Source organism: Lactuca virosa, chromosome 4 (assembly GCF_052849685.1).
Source record: "Lactuca virosa cultivar CGN04683 chromosome 4, Lactuca_virosa_CGN04683_v6, whole genome shotgun sequence".
NCBI lineage: Eukaryota > Viridiplantae > Streptophyta > Magnoliopsida > Asterales > Asteraceae > Lactuca > Lactuca virosa.
The window spans coordinates 531,240,236-531,260,588 of record NC_136429.1 but is presented as its reverse complement, the minus strand read 5'-3'; the positions used below and the strand labels follow the sequence as shown (position 1 = coordinate 531,260,588).

The window sequence follows — 20,353 nt, the reverse complement described above, 5'->3', positions numbered from 1 at the left end:
AACAAACTCATTGTAGTCGGACTCAATTCGATATGACCACTAGGGTCGGAATAACAACCATCTTACTAGTCATTACCGAAACAATGGTAATGACATAGTTGAATAAAATGGAATCAATTACTAGCTTCTTGGTAACCTTGTGACTTTCCCTAATCCAAGCGTGAGTCATGTGCTTCCAGTAGTATAGATCTATACTACTATTCACACCTGCTCATACTCGTCCCAAGTATTGTCTCTCAGTCTAACCAAGTCACCATACAAAAATCACACAATCATTTAACACATCAGATATTAAAACCATAAATATCACATAGATATCAAAACCAGGGTTTATATTATTTCTTGAAACGATTACACAAAGGTTCAAGTTCACCCTATACTATGCCTCTAATAGGCTACACCACATGTTAATATTCACATCGCTACTTTATAACTTGATCTTTTAGATATAAAATCCTTATTCCTGATTCCTTGCATTGTCATTTGCTTCATCAAGGATCATTTGAAATGCTCTTGCCTTTGGCTTTGGCTGCACATTTGGCTTTGTAACCTCTTCCCTTCTTGGGCAGTTTTGCTTGAAGTGTCCTTCTTCACCACACTTAAAGCAAGCTTCTCTTTTGTTTGTGCATTCGCTAGCATAATGACCAGTCTTCCCGTATTTGAAGCAGGTCATTTCTTTAGAGCATCTCCCAATGTGCTTCCTTTTGCACTTATCACACCATTGTGCTTCTTCTTCGAACTTCTTCGAAAATTTTCTCTTCTCATCGGACCTCGAGGATCCTTCAAACTTTCTTTTCTCGCCAACTTCAACCTTGCTGGCGGTCCTTCCCTTAATCATATCTTCAACAGACTTGGTAGCCCAGATAGCTGCCTCCAAAGTAAGTGTCTGACGCATTGGCACCGCATACTCCCATGGAAGTCCCTTTGCGTACCTGTCGATTTTTGTCAGCTCGTCTGGGATGATGCGCAAAGCAAACTCCATCTTGTCTGTGAAGGCATTAGTGTATTCATCAACTGACATGCTGTCTTTCTTCAATATCATAAATTTGTTCTACAACTCTAGCAGATTTTGGGCCGAGCAGAACTAGCGCTTGAATTGCATCAAGAACTCTGCCCAAGTCAGTTGCAGTGGCTCGTTAGGGCTTAGGGTCTTCCCCAGAGTGTTCCACTAGCGAACAGCGCCACCTCTGAACAGACGCACTGCAAATATGGTTTGTAACTTGCCCTTGCAACCACATGTCATGAATGCTAGTTCCATTTCCGAGATCCAATCCATAACTCCGATCGGATCTTCTTTCCCAGTGAAAGTTGACGGCTTGCAAGTCATAAATTCCTTGTACTTGCATTCATTTCTTTCGACTCCATCACCTTGGTTAATCCTCCTAACCACAAGTGGTTCAGTTTGACCAACAGATCGACTGAAATTTCCTCCTTCCGATTGCCCTTCATTCACTACGGGCTGTTCGATAGGCATCGTAAGTTCTTCACGATTCTGCTGAAGCAAACGCCTTGTCTCCTCCATCTGACGATCCAACATCGTCTGAATCATCATCTTCACTCCGGCCATCTTTATTGGCTCAGGTGCTGCTGCTACAACAGGTGCTTGCTCAACCACAGGTGGTTGATTCCTGTTCGTGTTCCCAACTCCACTTCTGGTTCTTTCCATTTTTGATCTATACACCGAATAGGGTGAATTTAGATCTCTATTTCGATAGACGTTCAAATCATCCTTATCACTCCGAAACGTTTACATGCTAGTTCTAATATCGTAGTCATACGCTTAGAATCCTAAACACATAAGGTTTCCAGATCCGGTTGGCAACAGATCATAGATCCGAACAAACAATATCATATATGGCAAACATATAGCATTTAGCACATAAAAGCATTTTAGGCATCTTTCCTAAAATAAACTAGTGCTCGTGTCTAAAATACCACAGACACACATCTCACAATCTCCACTTAGCATTTTAAGTTTAAGTCTAGAAATCCTACAAATTCCTAGATCGCTTAAACTAATGCTCTGATACCAACTGTGACATCCCCAAATTCACGGCCAAAAAAGACCGATTTGTTTATGCTTTGTTTTATAAAATCAGAGTAATCCTTTGATTAAAAGTGTTGCGGAATTTGTTCCCAAAACAAAATATGATAAGAATTTATCAAAGCATTTCTTAAAGAAATGTACTTTCATTGCATAATAAAACCTCGGGATGTCATGTTCCGATACAGACCAAAAGCATAAGCAAGTACAATTCGACCTTACAACAGTTATTTACAACTACTGGTCTATTATCCAAAATCTCTCGTCAAGTCCACCAACTTATACTCTTGTGCCATTACCTGTAATACAAAGAAAACTGAGTGGGTCAGGCTTGGGAGCCTGGTGAGCATATAGGGTTTTCAACCCACAATGTTATATCATATATATATATATATATATATATATATATATATATATATATATATATATATATTATAACTCACAAACATATACAATTTCACTATATACAAGCAACTCTTATCCCACCCCGTCGATCCTTACAACGAAACGATCCATACTCTCGTATCACAATTTACCTCTTTACCCAATCCATACTCACGGATCTAAAACTAACCTCTCTACCAAATCCATACTCACGGATCCAAAAATAACCTCTCTACCAAATCCATACTCACGGATCTAAAACTAACCTCTTTACCAAATCCATACTCCCGGATCTGGTATATCCGATCCATACTCCTGGATCTAAATTAACCTCTTGATCTGATCCATACTCCCGAATCAATAACTATACCTAAATCCTGATCTGATCCATACTCCCGGATCAATAACTGTGCCCAACCCATACTCCCGGAATAGGGACAATTAACTATACCTTAATCCGTAGCTACCAAAGTTCTTCTCTAACAGGTGCTAGGTCCATAACTATCGATGTTTACGCATACATTCTTTCATCTCTCATCTCATCGTTCATCTACCCATGTTCTACCCAACATATTTTTAGATACAAAATACATATACAGTTTAACTCATTTAAAAACTATATAAAACATCCATTCCACACCCATCTCATATAAACAAATAATATATAACACATAGCACGTATTTCATAGCAAATACTTCGTATTTATGTGTTAGAAGAAAGTAACTACACACTCACTCATATCATATATCTAATATGCTCATCAATACTTGTATTATAATCATGTATATGAAAGGGACTATGCACTCACTTGATCAGAAGATGATCGGACAGTACTACGGCTCTAAGAGTAGTATTCTTCGGTGAAATTGGAATATCTTCAAAGATCGGGCTTCTCGCAGGCAGAGTTTCGGCTCGGGAACTCTTTTCTTCTCGGGATCTTCGGGGCTTTGGGAATCGCTTCGGGTCTCGGGATGATACCGGGGCTTCGGGGGTGCTTCAAAAGAGATAGATATGGTATCAGGAGTGAGAGAGTGAAGGAATTAGCAACTATAGCCGGCTGCCCTTCAACTTCTATTTATAAGGCTGGATTTCTGTGCTCACGTCATGAGATTCTAGTGCTCACGTCGTGAGCTCAGTAGGTCACTGCGTTCTTCATTCTTCCACTTGCTCTGGAGGGTGTCCAGTCTGTGCTCACGTCGTGAACACTGTGCTCACGTCGTAAGCTCTGACACAGCCTCGATGTTTGTGTTCCAAACTTCATAAATTCATATCTGTCGCATACAAGCTCCGTTTTCGACATTCTTTATATGCACGCGTAGGTGAGATTATGATCTACAACTCTCGTTTAGACTCCGTCGGCTAATTTTGAATTTAACTTTTATTATATTATTTTAGTAGGCCGGGACAGGAAAACTCCGTTATAAACTCATAACTTCTTCATCCGACGTCCGTTTTCGACTGTCTTTTTACCGTTGGACTACTATCTACGAGATCTTCGATTCTCGTTTAGATTGTTTTGTTTAGAAATCACTCGATCTCATAATCGAACTTTGGGCTGCATACTGTTAAGTCGAAACTTAGAAAAATCATAACTTCTTCATACGAAGTCAGATTTGGACGTTCTTCTTATGCACGCTCTTGGTTTAACTTATTCTACGACTTTCGTTTAGATCGCTAAAACTAAATATCGCTCCATCGTAAATTCACTATTTACGTCGCGTTGTGTCGTGCCAGTTCTGTTGCGAAACTTCGACAGGTCATAACTTCTTCGTTATAACTCGGATTTCGGCATTCTTTATATTTTCGGAAACCTTGCCACGACCACTACAACTTAATTAAGATTATTCATTCTAAATAATCTTTTATCAAAAAGTCACTTTTGATGCTTATCGTCTCTAAATTGACTAACCCTGATCTACGGGCGTTACAGTAAACATGCGGGTGATCTCCGTCACTGAATCTAATCCCTGTCTCAAATCCAAAAACTCTTGTTCCAGCCAATGTAACGGGAGTGGAACATCTCCCTGAACTGATCCCAAGTAACTGCAACTATCTGCTCATCAGAATACGACCCCGTCATCAATTTCCACCAGTCCTTTGCTTCGGACCTCAGCAGGTTAAGAGTATACCTGACCTTCTGGTCAGTAGGATACGAGCATGTGAAAAAGCATCCCTCAACGTAAGATAGCCACCTCATGGATATGATCGGGTCCTGAATCCCATCAAAAGTCTGGGGCTTCGTGCTATCGAAGTCTCGGTACTGAAAAGCCTAACTGGCCCCACCATCTGCAGCTGCTATGGTTGCGGAAGCTGCAGCTGCAGCCGTCTCGACAATGGTTGCATAACGCTCATTGAAATACTCCACCATAGCGGTCTTAATAGACCCAAACATCTCTGGCAACTCGGCCCGAAAAAGTGCAACAACCTCATCGTGCAGGATCTCCCGAATCCTGGCATCTAGCTCATCTGGCCCCATCTGACCTATGGTCTCTGTCGGTGCTGGCCCGCCCTGACTGCCAGCTCCTGATCCTGACCCGGATCCCGTCACAAATAGCCTCGTAACCACCATACTGAAAATATACTAGGAATATATCAGACATCCCATATAACAACGGGGAACCAACTCCCAACAAAGCCCTAGGGGTTGTGACTTCCTCGCTACGTGTATGGGTCCTGTGCTTTCAGTAGTACGGGCCCATACTACCTTCCACACCTACCCATATTTGTCTCAAGGATCATCACAACGCCCTAACAATATACATAAGCATAGGTGACCGCTCAATCCTCACTCCTAGAGGAAGGCTAAACATCTCACAACTGGCCGACAGACCCCGCACAACTCATCCATGAAACTTACACCAACCTTGCAACACTCGTGTATGCTAGTCATACATAACACTGGACCCTATAGACATTCAAATATCCTATCCTACCCTAAGCCCTTCATCAGACAAGAACAGGAAGTAAGGCCAAACCAAACATTCTCAGGCTATAAGATCTTAGTTATATACAACCGTGATGCATACACTAAGCAACCACAGTAATGATGTCAATTTCACATAAGGAAAACCCTAGGCTATCAGACATCATATAACCAGGCAATTCTGACATGCAATTCCTGAAGATCCCTAGCCTATCACTAGCATGTTTTTCTAACATATCACAATATCAAATATCAGTATGGTATTTTGGGGTCTACTTACTGGCTCCGGCTGATCGTACACTTTGCATCCTCCTTTAGTATTTTGAAAACCTTTTGAAAATCATTTTGAAAATCTTTTCCTTAGTTTGAGACTGGATTCACACGATTGTTCCTACAATTCACTCAAACCAAGGCTTTGATACCAACTTGTAACATCCATAAAAATTCTCAAAAATTCAAAAACTTTTTCAAGCATCCAAAAACCATTACTTATTACAAAATGTTTTCAAAATAGTTTCATATCAGAGAATCACAGAAACCAAAATCATAAAATATGAGGAGGTGCACGATCAAGCCTTCGCCTTCCCACGATCATCCGAAGTACCTGAAACAAAATCCAAAACTGTAAGCCCGAAACTTAGTGAGTTCCCCCAAAATACCAACGCCATACAAACAGAACAATATCATAACAAACAATATGCAAATAGAGTCTTCAGTATGAATGGACCGCCCTTGTCGGGCCTTCAGTCTATCTGGCCTACTCTTAGAACCTTCAATATGTCTGGTCCGCCCTCCCAGGCCTTCAGCCTATCTGGACCATTCTCCGGACCTTCGACCTGAATGGTATGCCCCGATGGGCCTTCAATCTATCCGAACCGCCCTGGTATGTTGTCCTAGAGCACGAATCAGGACCACCTTAACCCACCCGCAATCACACAATCAACACATAAATATCATACACTAGCTAGCATGCACAAACAGTCATACAGATCTACAGATCACTAATCATAGCATCATCCTATATACCAGGATACCGATCTAACAAATCACTAAGCATATCATCATCCTATATACCAGGATACCGATCTAACAGATCACTAAACATAGCATCATCCTATAACCATGATACAATCCAAAAGGGCCGAAATTGGTGCCTTCGTCCCTGTTAGTATAGTGAGGAAAACTTACCTCACAAGTAGTGTTGAACAAATAACGTCGAATCCCAACACATAGCTCCAAACTCAACTGCCTGTAACCACCATATAACTAATTCCATTAAAACCCCAAATTACCAAAATGCACTCAAAAGTCAACTTGGTTAACCATGGTCAAAGTCAACGGTCAACAGTCAAGGTCAACAGTCCATGTTGACCCAACTTGTCGAGTGCATCCAGCAACTCGTCGAGTTCCTTCAGTGTTCAGAAAAATGGGAGAAACCCTAATCCAACTCGTCGAGTTATTTCATCAACTCGTCGAGTTCGTTCATCATCCAGAAGACGAGAAGCTTGATCCAACTCGTCGAGTTAGCAAAGCAACTCGTCGAGTTCTTCAGTATCCAGAAAGCGGGGAAAACCCTCACCAACTCGTCAAGTTTTCCTGTCTTAACGTGTTCAACCCTTTCCAGTCGACTCTAAAGCCCCAAACTACAGATCTAGCCTCTTAGGACTAAGATACCACGTAAAGTTGCTAACTTTACGTGCATGTAAGGCATCAGAGGGATTAAAATACCAAAACTAAGCTTAATAAGAGGTTTAGGGCATGGAGGAGGGACAAGACTAGATAAAGTGGGAAACTTTATGTCCATGGAGGCCTAGAGGTGTCCAGTTCTGAAACTACATCCTCTTGACAAGCTCAAATCCGAGAATGCCTCCATTTTACACCAAAAATGACCATATACTTCATAAGAGGAGATCTAAACAATAAAAGGTCAAGGTATCAACTTTATACCTCAAGATGGTTGCCAAAACAGAGTAGATGTCGAATCTACTGGTTCTCCCTTTACTCCAACCTCTTCAAGCTCCAAGTTTCCTTCACAACCACACCAAAATCACTCTCCAAAGCTCTCACACACACTCAAGAAGGTATAAGGCTCGAACTAGGGTTTCTATGGACTGTAAGGGCGATGAGGGAGGGCACAATGAGCCATAAGTTCTTTATATAGGGTGCAAAACCCTGAAAATTAGGGTTTCATAATTAGCCGTCAACTCGTCGAGTTGGGGTCCTCCAACTCGTCGAGTAGGTTCCATAATTCACGCGACCTTATCAGTTTCTACACGACGAGTTGGGGCCTCCAACTCGTCGAGTAGGTCTTATGCGATGAACAAAAATCTTAAAATTTCATACCTGGGAGTCCGGATGTTACAGTTGTGTTTGCTTGGACTTAATTGTTATGTTTGGAATTGGGTTGTACTAGGTTGTTAAGTTTGGATTTGTACTGACTTTGTTTCTTTGAGAAACATATGTACTTGTTTATTTGTTTGTGCCTGATTTGTACTACTTATGTTGTTTGAGAAACTTAGTTTATTTAAGAAAGACACATACTTGTTTTATTGATCGTGCATGGTGCATGTTACCCAAGGGAACATTGGGTCAATAGTTCCAGGAATCAATGTTAACTTGGTTAGGTTACAAGGGAACATGTGGTCCAATAATTTTCTTGTGGTCCTTGAATAAGATGTAGGGTCCTTGTAACAATTAAGACATTAATTTTAATGTAATACAATAACTAAGGTGGCGTTTGTTTTTTGTCCGCAGATCTTCCTGAACTCTTCTGTCTGCGCGACGCAGACCACGCGCAGACATTAGCCTTCGCAGACTGTTTGTTTTTTTGAAGACTGCAGACCTAAAAATGTATGCGCGTCCTCTTCTTGGCGCAGATGTGGAGCAAAGTCTTCTAACATCTTCAGACATCTTCTAGCCTAAAAAACACATATACTTTATTTTATTTTTTTTTAGTTTTTTTGAATTTAGATTTATTCCAACTTTATTAGTGATAAATAATTTGAAAAAAAAATTATAATACTTAAAAAAAAAGTTCGACGACACAAACATGATATTTTTGACAAATTTATAAATAAAAGTTTATTACAATAATGGTCGTTGAAGTTGTTTATATAAATATGAAAAAAATATATATATATTCTTATATTTTTTGTGCCAAATTTTATAAAACATTATTTAATAAAACATCGTCAATTTCTTAGGAAAAATATTTATGACACGTTTTTAATTGATTTAATTGAAAAAATCGAAATTTATTTCCATTCATTTATATATCAAATTCTTTGATTCTTAATTACGATGTTTAGGAATAACTTTGCGACCAAAATTGTTGGTTTTTATCAAATATATACGTTAATTTGTATCATTTTTATTTTCACTTTTTATACAATAATACATAAAAGTTGATTTAGATTTGTTAATTATTTATAACAAAGTCATAAATATATTAAAAAAATCACTTTGTAGTTTAAAAAAATCAGTTTATTTAGAGTTTAGTTTATTTTAGTAGTCTGCAGATGTTAAAAAAACAAACAGTCTTCTTTTTTCAGACTGCAGACGTTTGGCTCACCTCTTCTGCTGCAGAGGTCTACAGATGTGGTCCGCAGACTGCAGATATTTTGTCTCAGAAAAAACAAACAACACCTAAATTAAAACAAAGTACTTTACAAGTTGTTCATACAAAACAAAACAAAACACATTACAGGTTAAACATAAAAACCAAAACAAAGTACATTACAAGTTGTTCATAATTTAACCCAAATGACCTTCATTACAACTTGTACATGATTAAACACAAAAAAAAAATACCCAACTACATATTAGGTACACCTTCAACTTAAAGACCTCAGATTGAAGCTTTTTGTTCGACCTAAACAACCCAGTTATGATCACACCTTCATTGTTGCACTGCATTTCATCAACCCAAGCTATAAAACCTGAACGGGCATCATGATTCCAACTATTTGCTTGAATTAGTACATGTTCAAAAAAGTAGGATTAGCATCAGAAACTGAACAAATGGTAAATTACCTTTTGGGGACATGTATAAAAGGGCCTTCCTGGGTTAATGGTAGTATGTGATGTTTGTGACAACCCGAAATTTCTATCTTGTAAAGTCAATCAATGCAATCAAAAGTCAGACTTGTTTCCGTTATCTTTTTGCCTTGTTAAGGGTCTATTTGAGAAAACGTTCGGGGGTGGATGACGTCATGCGTAGTATCACAACAATTGCATCATAGTAATCAGAGTAAACACAACCATTACATTGTTTTAGCAAAACATTTACATCTGTTTGTTTCATACTTATGTACATCAAAAGTATAACAAAAGTAAAAGACGTGGCTCTATACACTCTGTCTTCTCAAAAACTCCAGGAGGTACCTGTCTACTGATTTCCTGAGAATACAAGCAGTTTTGGAAGAGTATCAGCATAAAGCTGGTGAGTTCATAAGCATGTTTTTGAGAAGAAAATCCGGTTAATGAATCAAGAAATGTATTTGTATGCTTCCAAGAAAATCCATTATTTTCTAACATGTGTATTTCGTTACTGAATCTCATTGAATGTGTTGTGCATTGTTTGATCGAATAAGAAAACTCTTTTTATAAGGAGCAACCCTGGTTCACCCTATAATGTATAGTAAGTTCGGAAAACTCTGAAACTGTAATATGTATAGTAGTTCTATTACTTTATAATAAAACTAGTAAAGTTATTACCATTCATACGTTAATCGTATTTTCTTAGTACCAAATTTATGTTGTTATAACCATACTTGACCGTTGAATTGCCTGAACGACATTCTCCAGGTGTCGGAATCGAAATGACTTTGTCACCCAGGCCTGCCGGCCTAACTGTAACTAACAGTTATGGTGTGGGGTTGTCAATCTCGTATAGATCTATACACAAACTCACGTTCTCCCGCGAGGAGACTCTGGTTATAATCTCAGGACTTTGGTTAGTACTTAGTAAGTACGTGAAGAATGCTCACTCATAAAATGTTATACTAACGATTACATGTAGAATAAAATGAATTCATGAATATAACAGGCTGAATATATGTCTCATAAACCGTACTCTATATGGTTTACATGTTTGATCACATTGAATCTATGTTTTTGCATTGATAAGTTGGTTGTTCCATAAACTATACCTGTTATAGCTTATAAATTTGATACTGTATTCATATTAAACATTGAAATCCTCTATGATTTGTATTGAAAACCTCCCTTATGCTCAGCAATATACAAAAGGGATGAAAACTCTGAATATTTGATAAAAGTATGAAGACTTTGTGGTTGAGTCTTTTCTATACATCAATGACAGTCAAACAACAGTACTAGTAAACTATAATAGGTATAGTTTAGAGAATTACTACTTACTATAACTAGAACAAGAAGGAACATACTATAACAAGAACAGAAAGAACATACTATAACAAGAACAGAAGGAACATACTACACACTAGAGCAGAAGGAACATACTATACACTAGAACAGGTTGGAACATACATACTAATACAAGAACAAGATAACATTAATGTGAGCCACTACCTCATGACATGGCAATATACTGATGTGTCACGTTTTGTAACCAGAGTCTCCTGGAGGGAGAGCGTGAGTTTGTGTATAGATCTATACGGGATTGACCATCCTACATCTTGTTGCTAGCTACAGTGGGACCTGTAGGTCTACGGGTGACAAATGTCATACCATTTCGATGTCTTTGGAACGTCGTGCTTTATACTAGTCAATCAAGCATGGTTATAACCTCATCACATTTTACCTTAATTAAACAAGTTGGTTTTAAGGTAGTTAGTACATCTGTAGTTACTATATACAATACTACTGTACATCCTCATTTTTCCCATTACATTCATATAGTGATCTTCTCACATAAAAGGTAATGTAAACTATTTTCTGGTAATAATAGTCTTATACTTGGGAAAACACTCACTTTCACAAAAGAACAAACATACAGAACAATCGAGTCTTGGTAGAAGACTACTCTCCATTATAGTAGAAAATATAGGATTTTCTAGGAAGTATACAAACATTCACATCAAACACTTACAAACTTTACATCAAACACTTACAAACATTTTTCATCAAACTTATACAAACATTTGACACTAAAATACTTATGAACTCACCAGCTTAAATGCTGATCTACTCTTTCAAAATAACTTGTATTCTCAGGTCACCAGTAGATAGGTACACTGGACCAAGTTTTGAGAAGACGGAGCACATTCAAGACTCGTCTTTTATTTTGATATTTCTATTTTTGGTGTCTTAAAAATACATTCAGAACACACTTGTATTAACTATACTATTAATGCAATGGATGATGTTGTTGCTTGTTTTACTATTGTGCATTGTTATGATACTGAGCATGACGTCCTCCGCCCCCGAATGTTTCCGTCATTCTGGTTTGGGGGCGTGACAGATTGGTATCAGAGCTTTGTTTATAGTGAATTGAGTATATCAACCCATAAAAGATATACAACTATAAACACAACGGGATTAAAATACTCTGACCAAGACTTTATACTCTTTAAATAATAAAATATTTAACTAAAGTATACATACATGCATTCATACTAGGATCAGTGTCATACTAGAACAAAATAAAAGTATTGCGATTGTTGGACAGCACAAGTAGGCTTGGGGACATATGATCAGATCTGGGAGTGATATAGCCTGATCAACTATATCTTTCCGATAAGTGATTAGCATGTGCCTATGAATGGTTGTGGTGTTGCAACAAGTCTAAAAACTTACCAACTCTACTACAATGAAAACTTTAGAACATAACATAAACTTAAAATACTATAGGAGTATTTTGTGATGCTATAATTACTTATTTGATAACTAAAAGGTCTTTATTAGTAGGTCAATAGTTGCTGAGTGGATACGCTAAGGTTACATGTGACTAAGGTGTCATAGACTTAGAATCTGTGGTCTTTACTTTACTTCATGTTCCTTGTTTGGTTGTGGACTTAGGGTTAGGGTCACTTATTCGAAGGTCTATTCTGTTTTGGGTTACATATGACTGGTATGCACTACGCAAGTATTGAAGTAACTAGTAAGGATCATCCTATAATTATCTTAAGTAGTACGTCTATTATATGTTTCTTATGTCCGAGTTGCTCCTTCAACCGTTGCATTTCACATTGGTTTTCTGAAATCTTCTGACCACAATCACAGAAAATTGAGTGGAGCACATTATAGTTGATGTCTTCACTAGAATTTAAAGAGTCGGGTGAAGGTGGTGGAGCCGACATTGTTGCTTTTTAAGGGTTCTTCGAGATGATTGTTTGCTCGAGTACGGTAAACAAGTTTGAGGGTTGTTTTACTTCAAACCCCACATGGGTGTGTCCCCTTTTAATTCGAGATTTGTGCCTGAGACTCAATCGAATCGACAATGTAAGGTTGGTGGGGTGTTGGTGGAAACTAAAGGCAGTAATTACTATTTGCATGTGTGTTATCGAGTCAACTCAATATTGACTCAACGGGTTCACTCACCTGCTTACTTGGCAAGTAATGAGGCAGGTTAACCTGCTAAAATGGGTAACATGACTTTTCCATTCGGTAAAACACAAGTATATGCCCTTAATATGCAAAAAATAGTCACCATGAACCATTTAAACAATTATACACAACTTTGTTTTATCCTAAACCCTAAAACATATCACCGAATCAAAACGACCGAGCTGCACCGTGAGCCCAAATTTATCTGCTTCAAAACTTATTTAATTTTATTTTTTTACATCAAAATGTAAGACAAATAAACAAACTTGTACCAAGATTGTTAAGCCTTGTTCATTTTGACCCAAAATGAATCAATTTCATTAAAATAATTTTGTTTCTCTAATATTTAATTATATATTACTTGGTCAAAGGGTTTTCTTTTCCACGCATACAAAAATAGAGAAGGGGTTGACTCTACAGTCCTTATATTATTTTTGCTCATAGCCTTTCAAACACCGCCTCCTTCCTTCTTCACCATCAACTCTCTACAGTGAATTCGTTCCCATCCTACGATAGTTAGGAGTTCTATTGCATCATCACAGTCTCGATTAATGGACGAGGGCATCAAAGAGAAGTTCTTTTCGGATTTGAAATGCCTCTTTAATCAGAAACTGGAGGTTGATAGTCTTATTCAGGGTTTCGAAAATGTAGGGCTCAAAGGGAAACAAATCGATACTTCTTCAGAAGAGGTGAAGGATTTGAGCTCTGATGGTGATTTTAGTATCGGCAATCGTGACATGCATTATCCGATCCGACCCGATGCCGAAAACTGCTCGTTTTTCATTCGAACCGGGACATGCAGGTTCGGGCGGATGTGCAGGTTCAATCACCCTGTTTCGACGAAAATCTATGTATGCACTCTCGCTTCCTCCCCTTTCCCCTTCATTCTGAGATAATGTTCTAAATTCTTACACGGAATTTGATAGCTCATGCTTTCCTGGTCTATATTTCGAAAGGGCTTTTGTTATATTCAAGTCTTTTGTTATTGCGAGTTGATTTTTGTTTGCTTTGTTTATGTGTTGTTCGTGTGAAGGTTGATCGGGGAAAAAGCAACATAATTGGTGCTGGAAGTTCATCTAAAAGTTTGAGTCGGATTCCATGCAAGGTACATTTGTGATCTGTTTACATACTCTCTTTCATAAATTCGTCCATTCATGTTTGTTTTCTCAATGAGTTAAATGAGGTGAATTTGGTTATACACTCTCAAAAAATAAGGGATGTGGCCAATTAAGGGTAAATACAGGAAAATATAGAGCAACAAGTTTTACTAATAAATAAAGGCTGGCATGTTTAGATTGCTTATGAATCCATTTTATTAGGTTACAGTATGATCTATCTAGCAGCAGATAGGAAAAAAAGAAGAAAAGTGTTGGTAGGATAGTGTACATATCAATCCACTGTATGTCTTGGGCAGCAAGAGACATGTGAGTCTCATGACCCAATAGGAATTCTCCATGTCAGTGTTTATGCCTCCACATCCCATCAGTAGGGCTAGTTTGGGAACTGCAGAGTAATTTAATGTGCCTAATGGACCTACAAACTTGTATTGCTAGTATCTGCTTCTTGCTTTATTGATATTATCTTCTTTCACTGTTGTGTATCCATACTGTATTTACATGCTTATCCAACTGTGTTGCAGTTTTACCAAACTGGTCATTGCAAATATGGAGAATTTTGCAGATTCAATCACTCCAAATCTGAGCCTGAAAACTCTCTCCCGCGACTTAACGTGCTTGGTTTTCCAGAAAGATTGGTAATTACTAATTTATCCTTGTATAGCTTTTCATATAGATGAATTGGTTGAATAATGATATTATCTTGTTGACCAGGGTTATGAAAACTGTTCATTCTACATGCGTACTGGTGTCTGTGGTTATGGTGCATCCTGTAAATTTCACCACCCTCCACCTATCTTCTTTACTGTTGAATCCATGGATAGCCAGAATGAAGCTTCAGAAATCAATGATGCTGATGCAGGACATGTAGTTCCTCATTTCTCACAATCAACTAATTCACATGTGCGTGTGCTAAAATTCGGCAGTTTCCCAAGTGCAATCAGTGGGACTCTGGTATGTCCATATAACCAATATCTTAGTATTGATTACAATTTCCAAAAAGAAGCTATGATATTATGTAAGTAAATTCATATTGTCTATCTGTTTGTGAATACAGGAAAAGAATCGGCACCCATTGACAGATGGATCCACCTCAGAGTCTCCTTCTGGTGGCAAGACCAAGTAGAATGGGCAAATTACATTTACAGGGATGGTTTCTTAACTCTAAACTAATAATCTCTTAGAATATCTCTCAAGTTTATAACTTAATATGTCATATTTGAAAAAGAATGCAGTCTTTTTCAGCAACTAGAAACTTTTCTTTCATCTTTCTTCTTTGATACCATGATGCATATGGTTGACTTTACACCTTACTTGTTCTGAGTCATGTTTGACCAAACCAATTCAGGGGTTGACTCTGTATGGTATGTTGGATCTTTTTCAAAGGTGCATGGTTTTGGTTTCTTCCAATATATTTGAATTTTGAACTGATGGAGTGTGTGCTACAGTTTTACAAGTACACATGCCGCAAATTACCATTAAACATACAACTGGTGTTAAGTCTCACTGATATTTTAAGTGCATGTTTAGACAGACAACATCAACTTTAAGCACTTCATCCTTTAACTTTGTTGCTATGATATTCTTAGGTAGTTAGTGTCCATTGCAATTTGCAATTTGCAATGAAAAAAGTTGTTTGTTTTTGGAATGGACCATCACTAAACCAATCTGATTCCTTCAATTTTGTTGATTTTCATTCCTTAGGCAGAAGGGGATGTTTTTCTATCATTCATTCCATCACGGAAAATTGTAATATAACCCATTTTAGTTATAAAGTTTTTAATAACACAATATTATTTTATAAAATTAAGGGGCTGTTTGATAACCTCTGAATCGGTCAGCATTTATAGTGCCGTTTGATACAACCTCTTAATGGCGGCATCTGAACGGTTTCTCTGAACCATTAAGAGGTTGGAATCCATTTACCACTAAATGATTTTTTTGTTACATTCTTATTTGGGTTTTAATGACCTTTTATGAACTTTAGCTTTATAGTATCGTAAATAATAAATCCTATAATTATAACTAAATATATAGAATGTGTCCATGTGTAGATTTATTCCCTTCCTACGGATGGATGAAATATGATCATTCGATTGCCTTTTTCTTATTCCATTCATTTGGCCATTCCATCCCATCAAACAAAACCCTTACATTACAATTGAAAACACTAAAATGTATCTATATAATCCATAGTGGTTCATAAAATAACAAGTGCTTTTCTTTTAATTCCTTCCGATCATGAATTTTATAAAATAAATGTACAAAATAGCATCTCCCCGGCAAGTATATTTTTCAATTAAGTTTTATAATCTTGGTAGAGGCGGAAATTTGTCCAATTTATATAAATAGTTAGTATGTTAAATAAGATAAAAGAAACTATATTGTTACAATAATAACTATTATTTTTAATAAAGCAATCTAGGAGATTGTATGCATTATGGAAAACACTTTCGACCCGTTTCCTTTTAGCCGATTTTTTTTATTCAACCTATTAGACCCGTTATAGATATAAAACATAACCTAAATAACATATTCATAAGTAAATAGATTGATATTTTCACTTTTAAATCTTGGTTTAACGAGATATTCATTAACCAATTTAATATAAGTATAACATGTCCGAATAAGCTTGTGGTTCGTTTCAAGTAAAATTCCACTTACCATAAGAGGCTAATGCCATTAGTTTGCTCTTGTTTATGCATCTTTTTTGTCTACAATTACATGAATAGTTTGTGCCATAATCAACTCTTATTAGGGGGGTTATTATGCAGCTTACAGATCTGCATTCCACTTTGGGAGTGAAATGAACCAAATACTAGTAACTAACTGCTCATGGAATTTTATTTTGTTGACTTGGCACATGGTTTAATAAAAATATTTGACTATCGATTGATTTCGGAAACAGCCTTTAATACACACAAAGTAAAGAAAACGTGTTGAACACGATCAAAGTTGTTAATTTCAATTAATGATTAATAATAAGGTGCACATAAGTAAAATAGGTTTAACAAGTTACCAAAAAAGGATATGTTGCCCTAAATGAAATGTGTTGCAGTTTCTTGCGATAGTGGGAGTGGAGAATATTTGAAATGAATATCCTAACACGTTATTGTACTTTTATAAATTTGACATTCCCTTTTTTTTGCCCTATATTCATTGTAGACATTGTTAATATAGTACTAAAAATTTAAAGGAATTTGAATCCCATCTTTACTTTCAGTTTTATTGCTAATATATGTTTGTTTTTTTTTACACTACTGTAGTATGCTGACATATCAGATGTAGGAGATCATCTGGTGCAGGCTTGCGTTTTTCCTATGCGAGAGGTCTTCAATGGAAGCAATCCATCTACCCTTGTGTAACAAACAGGTAGACACATGATTGATTTTGGAAGATAATAATTTGCAGGATTTTTAAGGAAATCCATCTAAGAGTTTGGGTGTGTATCAAGGTAAACTCCATGTTTCAGCTTTGTTTTTCAAAGTTAGGGTTTGGGTGATTGTTGATATAATATAATGATATAGGATGTTAGATATTGTTGCCATTTATGTTGCTTAGTTATGAATGAATATTTTCCACTGTTGGGTGGGTGTGTTTGACAAATTAGAGTTTCAACAATGAGCTTAAAATGGTGATTTGGGCTTTGATTAGTGGTTTATATTTTTTTTGGTAGAGAATATATTTTTCTGCTTATTTGTAATATGTGGCTTTTTGATGATTTTCATAGGTGTTGGGAATTAAGGTTAAAGAGGCAGTGAAAATTGAATATACCTCAAAATGAGATTTACATAATGGTACATGGCTTTAGTATTTTATTGTGGATCTTTGTAGGTGGATTAAAGTGTTTTTATTATTTTTAACATAAGGTTTCAGGGTTCAGGGGCACAAGTTGATTTATGAACTTTCAGTTGGTATTATTTATTTACTATTATTATTTTTTTATGTTTCCAAACATTTGAAGTAATATGTTCTTGGCATGGTTTAACAAGAAGTATTATTGATTTGTTTTTGAATGATGTTTAAGAAAACATTGTATTCAACCTACATGAGTTGCTTTATTTAAACACAATGGTTCATTGTTGTGAAAAGAGTTGCATGCATTATATTTACATGCATTCACTATGTTAGGTTAAAAGAGGATGGTTGCATTATTTAGATCTTGGCATGTTAGGTATCTACAAGTAGAATCATGGCAATTACAGTATCAAGTATGCATATAACAGAAAATTTCTCATTCTTATTGCAGTTTCATCCAACAGATGGTTGTTGCAGGAATGAGAACCACTGGATTGCTATATAACATTTTATACTTTCTTGTATCATCTCATAGTGTTTTGTATCCTTTCATTCAGTTTTATGTCGTTTTATATCAAAAGGTTTATTGTTATTTCGGATGGAGTTGTACCATTTCGCCCTTTTTGCTATCATTTCATATCATATAACATGTCAAGCTAAAAAGGTTTGTGTAAAGACAAGGTATTAATATAAAGGACTATTAGATTGAAATTTATGAATTTAATTATGAACTACATTTTTGCTAGTTTATAGCATTTACTTGCTAGACCTTCATCTTTTAAAATATATAGTGTAATATAATGCAAGTATAAGCATTGCATGTGTAGGGAGTTGAATTATAGCCAATGAGTTTTTAGGATGCCAAAAGCTCGTTTCATGTCCTTTCTTGTTAATTCTTGTGTTGCCATGAACTTTTTTCGTTTTTCCTTGTTTGGATAGGTAAATATTTCCCCAAAAGTATCTCATTGGAAAGATAATGCTTATGCTTGTAGTGTACTCTGTTAACCCTCCTGAAATGGACACATGCTTATGTGTGTAGTGTACTCTGTTAACCTGATAAGCTTTGAATAAGGATAACTCATAGAGGCACGTAAACTCAAGAATTCATATGATTGATGATAGTTCTCTCACAATTATAGAGGTGATAGTCTCTTCAAAGTTCATAAGAACAATTACAAAATTCTCGATAAACAACCCTACACCCCAAACAAGCTTAAATACTCTCCTAAGGGAATAAACCTCAAAATAGGGACCATTGGGACCACAACGCAGCTGAAGAATCCCCACGATTACAGCAGTACAATAAAATTAGTGCTAAAGTCATAACCATCTGAAGGAATAACAGAAACAGAAGGATAAAGCAAAAAGGGTAAAATAGACAATTCACCACACTTCATAGCTGCTTTATTATTTATTGACCTTTCTACCCCTCCCGCTTTAAACTAGAAGTTCTCGAGGCTTATCAATACCATCATCCCAAACTTTGACCTTGTCCTCAAGGTCAAAACTAGGAAATTGTTGTCTAATTTTTTCCCCATCTTCTCAGGTGGCTTCGGCTGTGGTCAAACCCTTCCACTTAAGGAACCCCTCTTTCTGATCCTTCCTCCCATTTTTCTTTATTCTTACTCCACAAAGTTCTTCTGGTTGCACTATCAACTCAAAATCACTATTTAACTGTGGTGGTATGATGTTAGTTGGTGTTGGTGTACCTGTGGCTAACTTCAATTGAGAAATGTGAAAAACTGGATGGATAGTGGCTGTTTCTGGTAGCTCCAACTCGTAGGCTACCTTTCCGACTCATTGAAGCACACGATATGGTCCGTAAAACCTTGCAGCTAGTTTCTCATACTTCCGCTTAGCCAGGTTCTGCTGTCGATAAGGCTTGAGTTTTAGATACACCAGATCATCAATTTCTAATTCTACTTTTTTTTTATTAGCTTGATCCGCCATCTTCTGTTGAGCACGAATTAGATTCATTCTCAATTCATCTAGAATTGCATCTCTATCTTCCAGCAGAAGGTCAATGGAATCAACAGGGTCTGTTGTCCTTCATAGCGAATGAGGGGTGGTGGGTCCCTTCCATACAATGCCTTAAAAGGGGTACATTTGGTGGCCGAATGGAAAGATGTATTGTACCAATATTCAGCCCAAGCAAGCCATTTGGCCCATTTGTTTGGTTTTTCTGAACAAAAGCATCTTAAGTAAGTTTCTAGGCATCGGTTAACTACCTCAGACTGCCCATCAGTTTGGGGGTGGTAGGAGGTACTGTGCTTGAGATGGACCCCATGAAGACGGAATAACTCTTGCCAGAAATGACTTGTAAAAACCCGATCTCTGTCACTGATAATGGAAGATGGGAGCCCATGCAACTTCACTATTTCCTTCATAAAACAGTTGGCCACCGTTGTTGCTGTAAAGGGATGTCGAAGGGGAATAAAATGAGCATACTTGCTCAAACGGTCCACAACCACCCAAATTGTATCCCATCCTTCCGATTTGGGCAAACCTTCTATGAAATCCATGGTTATTTCTTCCCAAGTTAGAAGAGGAAGGGCGATCGG

At 37.0% G+C, this 20,353-nt stretch overlaps 1 protein-coding gene across 2 annotated transcripts; it reads left to right on the top strand.

Moving 5' to 3' along the window:
- Nucleotides 1–13,327: 13,327 nt before the first annotated feature.
- Nucleotides 13,328–18,503, top strand: LOC145109544 (uncharacterized). Of its 2 annotated transcripts, XM_079046726.1 has the most exons (7): nucleotides 13,328–13,730; nucleotides 13,913–13,984; nucleotides 14,519–14,632; nucleotides 14,709–14,948; nucleotides 15,052–17,448; nucleotides 17,725–17,791; nucleotides 18,244–18,503. In XM_079046726.1, exons 1-5 carry the CDS (start codon nucleotides 13,431–13,433, stop codon nucleotides 15,118–15,120), a joined length of 795 nt encoding a protein of 264 aa, XP_078902852.1. In that variant the 5' UTR covers nucleotides 13,328–13,430; the 3' UTR covers nucleotides 15,121–17,448; nucleotides 17,725–17,791; nucleotides 18,244–18,503. The 2 variants fall into 2 exon arrangements, with proteins under 2 accessions (XP_078902852.1, XP_078902851.1); XM_079046725.1 differs by lacking the exon at nucleotides 17,725–17,791.
- Nucleotides 18,504–20,353: the final 1,850 nt, after the last annotated feature.